This window comes from Periophthalmus magnuspinnatus, chromosome 23 (assembly GCF_009829125.3).
Source record: "Periophthalmus magnuspinnatus isolate fPerMag1 chromosome 23, fPerMag1.2.pri, whole genome shotgun sequence".
Lineage (NCBI taxonomy): Eukaryota > Metazoa > Chordata > Actinopteri > Gobiiformes > Gobiidae > Periophthalmus > Periophthalmus magnuspinnatus.
The window spans coordinates 23071643-23084582 of NC_047148.1; the positions used below are offsets into that span (position 1 = coordinate 23071643).

At 44.8% G+C, this 12940-nt stretch overlaps 1 protein-coding gene across 2 annotated transcripts; it reads left to right on the forward strand.

Annotated features, from left to right (window-relative positions):
* The first annotated feature begins 335 nt into the window (after positions 1-335).
* Positions 336-12602, forward strand: zdhhc8a (zinc finger DHHC-type palmitoyltransferase 8a). Of its 2 annotated transcripts, none has more exons than XM_055231598.1 (10): positions 336-573; positions 5142-5263; positions 5342-5499; positions 7317-7489; positions 7562-7664; positions 8779-8870; positions 8942-9071; positions 9212-9326; positions 9405-9517; positions 10492-12602. In XM_055231598.1, the coding sequence occupies exons 1-10, from the start codon at positions 470-472 to the stop codon at positions 11689-11691; spliced, it is 2310 nt and encodes a 769-aa protein (XP_055087573.1). In that variant the 5' UTR covers positions 336-469; the 3' UTR covers positions 11692-12602. The 2 variants fall into 2 exon arrangements, with proteins under 2 accessions (XP_055087573.1, XP_033845511.1); XM_033989620.2 differs by having other exon boundaries at positions 342-573; positions 8942-9065; positions 10492-11822.
* Positions 12603-12940: the final 338 nt, after the last annotated feature.

Consider the following 12940-nt stretch of genomic DNA (forward strand, 5'->3'; position numbering starts at 1 on the left):
TCAGGAGGTTAAATCTCATGTCTCATGTCTTATGTCTCATATCTCTTGCCTCTTGCCTCTTGCCTCTTGCCTCTTGCCTCCTGTCTCCTGTCTCCTGTCTCCTGTCTCCTGTCTCCTGTCTCCTGTCTCTTGCCTCCTGTCTCCTGTCTCCTGTCTCTCTGCGCCTGTGCGTCGCTGCGGTTACGCGCTCTGACGCGCAGCTGCGCCACACGCCTCGTCCTGGAGCTCGGGGCCGGTGAGGGGCTGGATGAGCTGGAGGATGAGCTGGAGGATGAGCTGCTGCTGCTGCGGACACAGTCTGAGCTCAGCGGGCGCAGCTGGTGCCACAGAGACGGGCTCTTTCTCAGATCTGCTCGTGTTTTTGTTCGGCGCGGCTCAGAGACAGAACATGGCTCTGTCAAGGACACGCTCCGTCCACAGAACACTGGACTTTAACTGCTGGAGTCGCGCATGAGTGGCGGAGGACAACATGCCCACCAGTGGCGCAGACCTGCTCAAACCCAGCGCCTTCATCCCGGTGTGCACCGCTGCAGGGCTCCTGTTTGGATCCACGTCCCTTTTCTTTGTCTTTACGTGAGTAAAAACATAAACTGCAGCTTTTACAGAGGAAATGTGGCTGTTTTTTATAAGTTCACCGGGTTTTTCAACACTGACTTTGACATACTTCATCTTTTAAATGTAACGTGTCCATTTTACACCGAGTCAGACCCTGCGCTCTGTCCTGATGTGAGACACACAGGGTCCACACACACAGGGTCCACACACACAGGGTCCACACACACAGGGTCCACACACTGAGGCTCCACACACTGAGGCTCCACACACTGAGGCTCCACACACTGAGGCCTCACACTGAGGCTCCATACCCTCCTGACCTCATTGCCTCGTGGTCGCTCTGTCCACTGGTCACATACAGATGAGGGGATAAGCCTCTTGTAATCAAACACATGGGCTCATGTCGTTACTGCAGCTGGACACACACCTGTCACACTCAATCACTTTTATAATAAATGATGTTTTAAGTGTCTGAAGTACAACGGGGACGTGTACCTCATCAGCTCAGTGTTATTCTGTTGAACTTTGACCCCTGGAGCCATATCTGCCCTACTTTCCCCTGTATTGTATAGACGAGCGTGTTCCACTGGAAAATGACACCAGATTGAGAGGATGAGATTAAGATCCTCTGGACGGAGCGATGAGATCATCTGTGTCTGAGAGAACAGGACTGTATACAATATATAGTACTCTGTGTAGTACTCTGTATACAATATACAGTACTGTGTATACACTATATAGTACTCTGTATACAATATATAGTACTCTGTATAGTACTCTGTATACAATATATAGTACTCTGTATACAATATATAGTACTCTGTGTAGTACTCTGTATACAATATATAGTACTCTGTATACAATATACAGTACACTGTGTAGTACTCTGTATACACTATACAGTACTCTGTATACACTATACAGTACACTGTGTAGTACTCTGTATACACTATACAGTACTCTGTATAGTATACTATACAGTACTCTGTATAGTATACTCTACAGTACTGTGTATAGTATACTCTACAGTACTGTGTGTAGTATACTCTACAGTACTGTGTGTAGTATACTCTACAGTACTGTGTGTAGTATACTCTACAGTACTGTGTGTAGTATACTCTACAGTACTGTGTGTAGTATACTCTACAGTACTCTGTATAGTATACTCTACAGTACTGTGTGTAGTATACTCTACAGTACTGTGTGTAGTATACTCTACAGTACTCTGTATAGTATACTCTACAGTACTGTGTGTAGTATACTCTACAGTACTGTGTGTAGTATACTCTACAGTACTGTGTATAGTATACTCTACAGTATTGTGTATAGTATACTCTACAGTACTGTGTGTAGTATACTCTACAGTACTCTGTATAGTATACTCTACAGTACTCTGTATAGTATACTCTACAGTACTCTGTATAGTATACTCTACAGTACTCTGTATAGTATACTCTACAGTACTGTGTGTAGTATACTCTACAGTACTGTGTGTAGTATACTCTACAGTACTGTGTATAGTATACTCTACAGTATTGTGTATAGTATACTCTACAGTACTGTGTGTAGTATACTCTACAGTACTCTGTATAGTATACTCTACAGTACTCTGTATAGTATACTCTACAGTACTCTGTATAGTATACTCTACAGTACTCTGTATAGTATACTCTACAGTACTGTGTGTAGTATACTCTACAGTACTGTGTGTAGTATACTCTACAGTACTGTGTATAGTATACTCTACAGTATTGTGTATAGTATACTCTACAGTACTGTGTGTAGTATACTCTACAGTACTGTGTGTAGTATACTCTACAGTACTCTGTATAGTATACTCTACAGTACTGTGTGTAGTATACTCTACAGTACTCTGTATAGTATACTCTACAGTACTCTGTATAGTATACTCTACAGTACTCTGTATAGTATACTCTACAGTACTCTGTATACACTATACAGTACTCTGTGTAGTACACTGTATACTCTACAGTACTCTGTATTTCCACTGCACATAGACTTTTGTCTTTAAGTCACATTTAAAATGCTGCATTAGACATAAAGTCAAATCAGTGGCTGCTGATGTGACGGACACAGAGGACTTCAGTCGTGTGATGGGCACATTTCTGATGTGATGGGCACATTATTTGTGTGATGGGCACATTATTTGTGTGATGGGCACATTTCTCAGGGCACAGAGGACTTTTTTGGGGCACATTCGTCGTGTGACGGGCACAGGGCACAGAGGACGTGACTTAATTGGGATCTCAGTGTGAAAGCACAGAACCAGGGCAGAGTCGTGTTAAATGGGTTAAACATAAAGAAATGAATGAGCTTCTTCTGGAGCCTGTGGTGGAGCTGGGAATGACCTGAACCTAAAAACAAAACACATTATTATATAATTTCAAAAATCTACAGCAACAACCACAAAATGTGTTTTTTATTTGAATATGAGGAAGACGAGACAGTGCTGCACAGAAACAGTCTAATGCAGTTCTGTTCTGCTCCACTCTGCTCTTTTGTCTCTCCACCATTTCCTTTTTGACCTCTGACCTTTATTGTTTCAATATTAAGAGGGAACGCCCAGACATTCTGTTGACCCGGCGTCACAGTGTGTCCTGAAGTACAGTGTGAGTCTGTGTCTTTACATTCACTTTCCCTGAGGTGATGTTTTATTGTAATATTCTCATTTAATGAATATCTGAGACGCTGGTGTCATTGCACTGTGACCTTTGACCTGAGCGCTGTCTGTTGCACTACTGACCCACTGTGGAGCGAGCGCTGGAGGTTTCTGAGCAGATTATTGCAGAGAGTTCAGCTCCAACACGGATCCGCCCGGGCTTTTCATTACGAGGCATCGAACATTTGCCTCCCACCACCAAAATGTTTAAATATAGAGGCGTCTTATTAAACTCCGCTCTATTACATGTGTGAGACTGTTCAAATGAAACACGCTCATGGTTAATCGTGTGGAAATAATGTTAGTCACCTTGAAATTAGAAAGAAACTAACTGAGCTGTAGATGGATGAGGTGAGCAGTGGCCTCGGTGGAGACTCAGACTCAGGGAAACGCTGCAGAACAAACTCAGACGTGAAAGAACTTTAAGTGTTTGTCATCAGCTTAGACTTGTAATAGTATTTTCATATTAAAACATTGGCTCCATGTCCTTTCTGTGTGAGGTTTTCATGTTTCTCCCTGTGTCTCGGAGGGTTTTCCTCATTTACAACAGGTCAAATCCTCCAGCTGACGTTGCTGAAGGATGGATCTGAATAAACTGCACTTTGTTTCCTTGACTCTCACAATGGTCCACTGTAGGTGACTGTAAATGAGGATGTGGGACTGGATCAGATCCAACGTGACCCTGATCCCCGTTTCGTGCTTATTGTAACTGATCGTCTGTAATAGTTTAAACATGTGAGACGTGGCCATGTTCAGAAGGAACTTAAACACAAATCCTCAGGGCGGATCATGTTTTCTCCTTAATCTTTCTGTAAAAAACACTGAGTTTTCCTGAAGTCCATGGATGAAATCTCTTTGCGTTTCTTCATTTCTTCGCAGGATGAGCTCATTCTCATAAAAATGCCAGTTTTGTGGTGGAATGTTTAGTCTGGGCTCTTTCAGTATCTAATGTGAAGATTCAATGGGCCCGGGACTGTCAGAAATAGTCTGTAATCCAGAGTTCATAATCCAGGGATTACTGGGTTTGCATCTGGCATCATCGGGGAGACCCCTCCCCCACCGCCTAAACCCAGTCAGGTCTGGGGATTGGAGCTCCACAAATGAACGCCTCTTAATGGTGGCAGTAGTTTTGGCAGGTGACGGCAGTTTGCTGTGGCAGATCTATATATTTATTTATGAAACACGTCCACAGTCTCCACAGACGTGACTCGTGTTTGTCCATAAGTGGGCCGTGGTGTTTATGTAGGTTACACATGTGCTTCAATCAAACACTGGTCAAATAATCCAGGAAATCTTTCCCTCAGCACAACCTGATTAAACTGCAAATCTGTGACGGTGAAGCTTTATTAACTACAGCACTTTAAATAAAGTGTATGTTTCTGCAGAGAGCACAGGTCTGTGGAGTCTCAGACACGGAGGAGGTGGAGAAATGACAAAACAAACTGTTTATTTCACTTTGTGACTGATATTACAGTCTCTATAAAACACAAAACTCTGCTCCTTTTCCCTGCTCTGTGTTAAACAAACATCTCACTGTAGATGTTGTTTTAAATGAGCCTTTTCTCCTTTTACATGAGCAGCTCATTGGAGAAAGTGTTTTTCCTGTTTAACTTCAGTGTGTTTGACTCATGTGACTCACTGTTTAATCCATATTTCAGACACATTTGATCATTGATGTTTGATTTCTTGTAATGACTTATGTTTTCACGGCCTGGTTGAGTTAAAGGAGCGTCCAGGCCTTAGATAAAGTCTGTTTGAGCTCGGCGGCTAAACCTCGTGTGACACAATAATCTAAACACAATCACTTTGGAGAGAATGACGGATTCTTCTGATGAGGATCACGTCATCATTTTAAGTCCGACTACACGTTGAAGCATCTTTTTTTTTTTTTTTTTTATTCGTCTAGATGCCCGTGGCTGGCGGTGACCATCTCTCCAGCCGTTCCACCATGCTGCGCCGTCGTCTTCCTGTTCGTGCTCGCCAATTTCACCATGGTAACGTTCATGGACGCCGGGGTGCTCCCTATAGGTGTGTGCACAAACAGCAGACTCCGCACAAACAGTAGATTTTGTAGAACTTTCTTGCTGAAGTATTGTCTTTTTCCAGCGAACGAGGACGAGGACAAGGAGGAGGAGTTCCGCGCTCCGCTTTACAAAAACGTGGATGTGAATGGCGTCCAGGTCCGGATGAAGTGGTGCGGCTCGTGTCATTTCTATCGACCGCCGCGATGCTCCCACTGCAGCGTGTGCGACCACTGTGTAGAGGTGAGAACGTCTCCTTCGAACGTCTTTACCTGTTTAAGTAAAGCACATGTGTCAAACTCAAGGCCCGTGGGCGAAATGCGGCCCGCCATGTCATTTTATGTGGCCGCGACAAAGTAAATTAAAACGTGTGACTGTCTTAAAATGTCGGTTTATCATTAAATACATGGTTACACAGACATTTTTTCATATCTATGCAAATTTATATGCAATATTTGTGACTTGAATAAGTAATAAATATAGAAACGGTTAATTAACAAGATTAAAAAGTAGCTGCATTTATTTTACATTAAATTTGGTTACATTTAGTGACATTTAGTCAGTTTTACAGTTAGTTACATCTGGCCCTTTGAGAGCAGCCATTTTGTTGATGTGGCCCTTTGTGAAAATGAGTTTGAAGTAAAACATAAAAGCTCAAATACAAGTTCAAAAACAAGACAACGATTTTGAATTAGATCTAATGACCCTGATACAATAAAATGTTATAATCATAGAATGTGTAAAGGGACACAATAGTGAAATAAAACCCCAGGATCATGTAGAGGGTTAATACGAACATTTAAGACCAGAATGAGTCTGAAGCAGCAGGTACAGAGAGAGAGAGGGCAATGTTTATCAAAAAAACAAAAAAATAAACAAAAAAAAAGAAAGAAAGAAAATGAAGAAAGAAAAAAACACAACTCAAAATAACTAAAAAAATAAATAAAAATAACTTAAAAACCCTCAAAAAACAAAACAAAAAAACCTTCAAAATAACCCTAAAAAAATAATAATAAACCCTAAAAAAAAACTATAAAAATAAAATAACAAAAAGAAAAAAAAAAAAAAAAAAATGAACCCCAGGATAAAAATAACTGAAAAACCCTCAAAATAAAAAAAAATAAAAAAATAAAATAAAAACTCAAAGTAACTCAAAAAATAAATAAAATAATTTATATATATATAAAAAAAGATTAAAATAAAATTAAAAAGAACAAAAAAAAAAAAAAAAAAAGAACCCTAGGATCATGTAGAGGGTTAATACGAACATTTAAGACCAAAATGAGTCTGAAGCAGCAGAGACAGAGAGAGAGGCGATAAATCCTCAGTGTAAAGTGAATTGGAGCAGAGTCGTTGGAGCCGGAAGCACTTCTATTTGGAACATGGCGACGAGCATGTTAGCTAAGTCCATTTATACAGGGACACGGCTCACATGGGGACTCTCTGGCTCTTAGTTGAGCGGCTCTGGCTCTTCTATCTGTAAAACAGACGCACATCAGTCCTGGACACATCTGTCCATCCGTGGGAGTGGATCTGTCCTTCACTGTGGTTCTCCTCGACGTTTCTCTTGCCGAGAAGGAGGTCTGAGGACAGGGGGCGCTGTGGGACAGTGCAGGAGGAGGGTCTGAGGACAGGGGGCGCTGTGGGACAGTGCAGGAGGAGAGTCTGAGGACAGGGGGCGCTCTGGGACGGCGCAGGAGGACGGTCTGAGGACAGGGGGCGCTCTGGGACGGCGCAGGAGGAGGGTCTGAGGACAGGGGGCGCTGTGGGACAGTGCAGGAGGAGAGTCTGAGGACAGGGGGCGCTCCGGGGCGGCGCAGGAGGAGGGTCTGAGGACAGGGGGCGCTCCGGGGTGGCGCAGGAGGAGGGTCTGAGGACAGGGGGCGCTGTGGGACGGTGCAGGAGGAGAGTCTGAGGACAGGGGGCGCTGTGGGACACTTCTCCATTTGCTTGTTTTTCTGTTGATTTGTCCGTTTCTGTTTCGTCGTCTGTGATTATAACATTAACCTTTCACTTGTTCCATTTCTTGCACTTAACCTGTTTATCGTTTATTTCCGTAGGACTTTGACCATCACTGTCCGTGGGTGAACAACTGCATCGGGAGGAGGAACTATCGTTACTTCTTCCTGTTTCTTCTGTCGTTGACTCTCCATATGGTCGCCGTGTTGACGTTCGGTCTCGTTTACATCATGAACCACACAGACGAGCTGTGGGAGCTGCACTGTGCCGTCACGTATCCTTTCAGATGTGTGTTTTTTCACCCATCCTCAGATTAAATCCTCGTTTTACTTAACCGCGGTCACAGTTTGGCGGTGGTTAGTATTTCAGGGCTGTTCATGATCCCCGTGTTGGGACTCTCTGGGTTTCACTTGTACTTGGTGTCTCGAGGCCGCACCACCAACGAACAGGTGAGATTTCGCGTTTTTATGTGTTTTTTGAGTAACAAAGGAAGTAGGAATTTGCTAGAATAACTTCCCTCTCTACAGGTTTCAGATAAATGTCGCCGTTTCCATAGCAATTAAAGAGTCAAAACACAATATTCTATCTTTTGAGTAGCTGAAAGTTCACAAAATTTAGCCTTTAAACAGGAAAATCAAATGTATTTATTCGTTCACTGTTTGAGAACGTCTTTCCCAGTTGTTTTATCTGTGATTTGTGGTCATACCTGTAGGTCAGGAGTGTCCAAACTGTGGCTCAGGGGCCAAATGCGGCCCTCAGACCTTCAGGTGAACTGGTCCAATTGATCATACGGACCTGATATAAATATTTCAAGCCTTATTTAATGCGTGAAGTCAAATGCACCGTCTGAATTATCCACTGCACTGACCCCTGACCCTCCATATCCGATATTTTTCAAGATCTGTCCCTCGGTGAAAAGAGTTTACGCCCCCTGCTGGAGGTTATGGACATTTCCCTCATCGTCGTTCACTATTTAAAAGTGCAAACAAAATATTTAATTTGCTCGTCACGTTTAAGTCTTGATTCCAGCCATAGACTCTATAAATCAATTATTCTTATTATATCTAAAATATTCTTACACAGTCTATGATTACAGCTCTGCCCAGTGGAAATGAGGCAAATAAAAACTGTCAACTGGACAAAACGACTTCACTCCTACAACGATTGGTCCAGTGACAGATTTTATTTTTCTTCTGTGCTGGATCCGACCTGGACGACTGAGGGAAACACAGACGTCGCCTCTTAGAATAAAAAGTGTATTAGTTCAGAAACTGTTTGTACTCGAACAAACGTTTCTTCTCGTTAAAGCCGTTCAGTCGTTAAGTGGATTCAGCAAAACACGACTGATACTGAAGTGATTTTGAGCTTGGACGAGGCGCTTAGACAAACTGTCCCGTGTCGTTTATGTTTGGTACATTTGACACGACTGATTATACGAACAGTTAAGACCAAAACGACGAGTCAGTTACACAGAGATGCGTTAATTTCTCGATCTAAAGTGAACTGGAGCCAGAGTTATCTACGCGCATTTACATAAACAGTCTGTGGTTTGTATCTCTGCAGGTGACGGGCAAATTTCAAGGCGGCGTAAATCCGTTTACCAGAGGCTGCTGTAAAAACCTGGAGTATCTGGTTTGTAGCCCCATCTCTCCAAAGTAAGTGATAATAAACATTTACTGCGCTGTGGAAACGCCTCTTCGTTACACTTTTCTTTCGTTTGTCTTAGATATACTGGAAGACCTTTTAAGAAAACCACAGTCCAGGTTCATCCGCCTTTTCTTCGACCGGGGACTGACCGGCCGTTACCCGTGAAACCCAAAGACAACGGGGTCCAAGACGGCCAGAAAAACGTAAACGTACGCCTCCTCCGTCAGTTCAATTATAGACTCCCACAGGTTGTTTTTTGTCCACGCTTTGTTTCTCTAAGGGAAAGAACGTCAACAGATTACACCGAGTTACTCACGTCTCTGCGGTCTTGTTGTGTTTTTTCCACTAGTGCTCATCATCTGGAGCTGTGGAGCTGACGGATCTAAAACAAACGAAACCTCCGCCTCCTCTGCCGCCCAAACCCGAGCACGGCCTCCTCAAGAGCCATTTGGCAGCTTTAGACAGTACGCTCCTATTTTTACGTCTGTGTAAATATCCCACGTGTATATATCCCTACTGTAACTTTAACACTCTGTTTTTAGAGATGGGACACCACACAAAGTCCATTATTCCCGTGTCCATCCCCACCGTCCCACAGCTGCGCCCGGTTCTGGAGGCGATTTCCAGAGGATCTTCGCCCATTCCCCCAGAACAGGTGAGAAACTGTAGGACCCGGAGGAATAAATGATATAAATGTGACAGACGTGTGTTTTATTGGCACGAGGTGAGTTTATTTGTGCAGCACGATTCATACACAGAGTAATTTAAAGTGTTTTACAGAATAATAAAGACATGAAAATCACAACACGACAAATCAAAACATAAATAATCATCAGAAAAGTGACATTAAAGCAGAAAAGACAGAATAAAACTCTGTCAGTCACAGATAAACAGAGTCTGGATTTAAACGTCAAAGTCGAGGTCTGAGTCACATCTACAGGAAGAAAGAGACAAGTTTAAACTGAACAAAACTGGTCCTGGTTTAGTCTTAGTTCAATCCCGATTCAGTTCCAGTTCAGTCCCGGTTTAGTCCCGGTTTAGACCTGGTTTAGTCCTGGTTTAGTCCCGGTTTAGCTCTGGTTAAGTCCTGGTTTAGTCCTGCTTTAGTCTTAGTTTAGTCCCAGTTTAGTCCTGTTTTAGTCTTGGTTTAGACCCGGTTTAGTCCTGCTTTAGTCTTACTTTAGTCCCGGTTCAGTCCCAATACAGTCCCGGTTCAGTCCTGGTTTAGACCTGGTTTAGTCCTGGTTTAGTTCTGGTTTAGTCTTACTTTAGTCCCGATACAGTCCCGGTTCAGTCCTGGTTTAGTCTTGGCTTAGTCCCAGTTTAGTCCCGGTTACGTTGTTGCTTTGCTCAGGATGTTCCACAGTGTGACATTAAAACCCTCTGCCTCCATGACGATGAGCCGGTGACACAACTAGACAAAGTTACAGGTCAGATCTGTGGAGAGGCGTTCCCACTCACAGTAAGAACGTAAAGTAAGAACAATAAAGTCATTAAAAAAAGCAGGAAGTGGACGTCACGGCAGCAAAGTTACGTAGTCGTCCTTTAAACACAGACGTAATAAAAAGGTCAATCACACGTGCAGATGTTAAATCGTGTTTTAATCTGAAATTGTTTTGTTTTTTGTAGTTTCTGAAGGCCCCCGAGCACCAGACCAACGGCCGAAGTCCAGAGAGGTCCAGAGAAAGTCCGGTGAAGTCCGCCCAGCCCGGCCACATGACCGCGCTGTCTCAGAGCAGCCTGCACGCCGCCAGCACCGCGCCGCCGTCGCTCCCGCTCAGCTCCCTCACGCTCAACTCGCGCTCGCTCACCCTCAAACACAACAGTCGCCATGGAAACAAGTCCCAGCTGCCCGGTTTCGACGCTCTGGGCTCAAACCCTCCGCCGGGCCTCGTGTCGTCGGCGAATTTCTTCCCCAGCCACAGCCACAGCAGCCTCTCCTACGACAGCATCATGAACTCCCCCGACCCGCAGACGCTGACCCAACGGGGGGGCGCCACCGTCACCTACCACCCGCACTTCATGACCTTAGCCTCCGACGGGACCCTCGTGCAGAACTTCCCGCCCCCGCACGCCTACAGCCCCGTGTTCATGGGGGTGGCGCGACAGTCTCCGCAGTCCAGAGACCCGTCGCCGTCTCTGCAGGCCCTCAGCTCCCGGGACCCCTCTCCGTCGTTCCCGGGTTTCATCCAGAGAGACACGTCCCCGTCGTTCCCGGGTCTCATGGCGAGGGACCTGGCGTCTCAGAGCATAACCACGCGCGACGTCCCTCCTCCTTCTGCGGCCGCGCGCTACGACAACTTTTCCAAAACGATCATGGCGTCCATTCACGAGAGGCGGGACCTGGAGGAGCGGGACAGGATGTTTCGGCTCCGGCCTCAGCCTCTGATTGGGACAGAGATGGGAATTTATGACATCCCGAACAGAAGGAGCCTCCCGCCGGAAAATCTTCGACCAATAGGCTCTCGTGGACCTACCCCGCCCGCGTACGGATCCAGAGAGTTCCTCATGAGCACAGGTATTTTGGGTTACGGGGTCAGGAGCTCGCCGCTCTCCAGTTCGTCCACTTCCTCTTTGACCCGTGGGCTCAGAACGTCCACGTCGCCCCTTCAGAGCAGCAGCGGCAGCCTCCAGACCAAGGGCAGGACGTCGTCTCCGCTGTTTGGCCCGGCCGATAGACAGACTCAGCCCCCGCCCACCTCCACCGCCACGCTCCCCCGCATGCCGCCCCTCTCCTCCGCCCCGTCCTACGCCACGTACGCCACGGCTAAACGCTCCTCGCTCACATATGGCGCGGAGCAGAAGGACTCGTCGGGAACCCTCAAATGAAACCGCTCCATGTCTGTGGTGTGAATGAATCATCTATGCAGCGTTACTCTCAGTCCTCACAGCTTCCTCGTACTTTGTTAATAAGTGAACATTTGTGGTTTACATATGTCGGCCGAGAGCGACGAGCAAAGTAACCACTGAAAAAAAAACGAAAAAAAAAAACGTTTGCAATACTGATGCACCTATGGGTGATTCTCAGGATGGACATGTCTCCCCTCACAGGATGGACATGTCTCAAAATGTCTCCCCTCACAGGGTCGACCTGTCTCCGGAGCAGAGGTGTCCAAACTTTTCTGTCGAGGTCCATATCTCAAAAACATGTCCGCCGCGGAGGACACAGACGGAGGTTTTATCCACAGCTTTGAGCCGCTGTGTGTTTAATCCTTAAAACACTTAGATTTTAGGTCTGATGATGATTCAATCTGGTGTTTGAGGTTAAAAGTGTAAAATAGTTTCATTTGCTGTTCTTTTCTGCTTATGATCAATTGGGCCGGTTCAGCACTGATCTGAGGGCCGGATTTGGCCCCTGAGCCATAGTTTGGACACCCCTGACTTACAGAGTTACAGATGTCTCCGGTCACAGGACGGACATGTCTCCGGTCACGGGACGGACATGTCTCCGGTCACAGGACAGACATGTCTCTCAAGGACGGACATGTCTCCAGTCACAGGGGGACATGTCTTCGGTCACAGGGGGACATGTCTCCAGTCACAGGGGGACATGTCTTCAGTAGGGGACATGTCTTCAGTAGGGGACATATACACACAAACCATTTGTATTTGTTTTGTACTTTTGTGATACTGATTTACTTTTCATTACCACATTATTCACTTTTGTCTTGCCTCTGAAAAACCCTGTTGAAGAATTTTGTAGTAGTTTATATGAATAATAAAATCATTTTGTAATTTTATTTTGCATTGTCCTTTGTCAAAGTTGATCAAAGTCACAACATCATCAGCACCGCACTTTGGATTTGTCACGATCGTGTGTGACATTTACATTGTATTTATTTATTTATTTATCTGTCTATTTATTTATTTATTTATCTATCAGACCTGGACAACTGAAAGATTACACAGTCTATTTAATTCCTATTTTACTTCATATTCAGGATTATAAAACCATCATTTTGTCCCTTTTGTCTCTCAATCTTTGTAAATGGCGCCCTCTAGTGAGCACATCCTGTAGTTGTCCAGGCTGCTGCACAATAACATAAAAGTCCTCACATATGAACTGTACAGGTGTGTT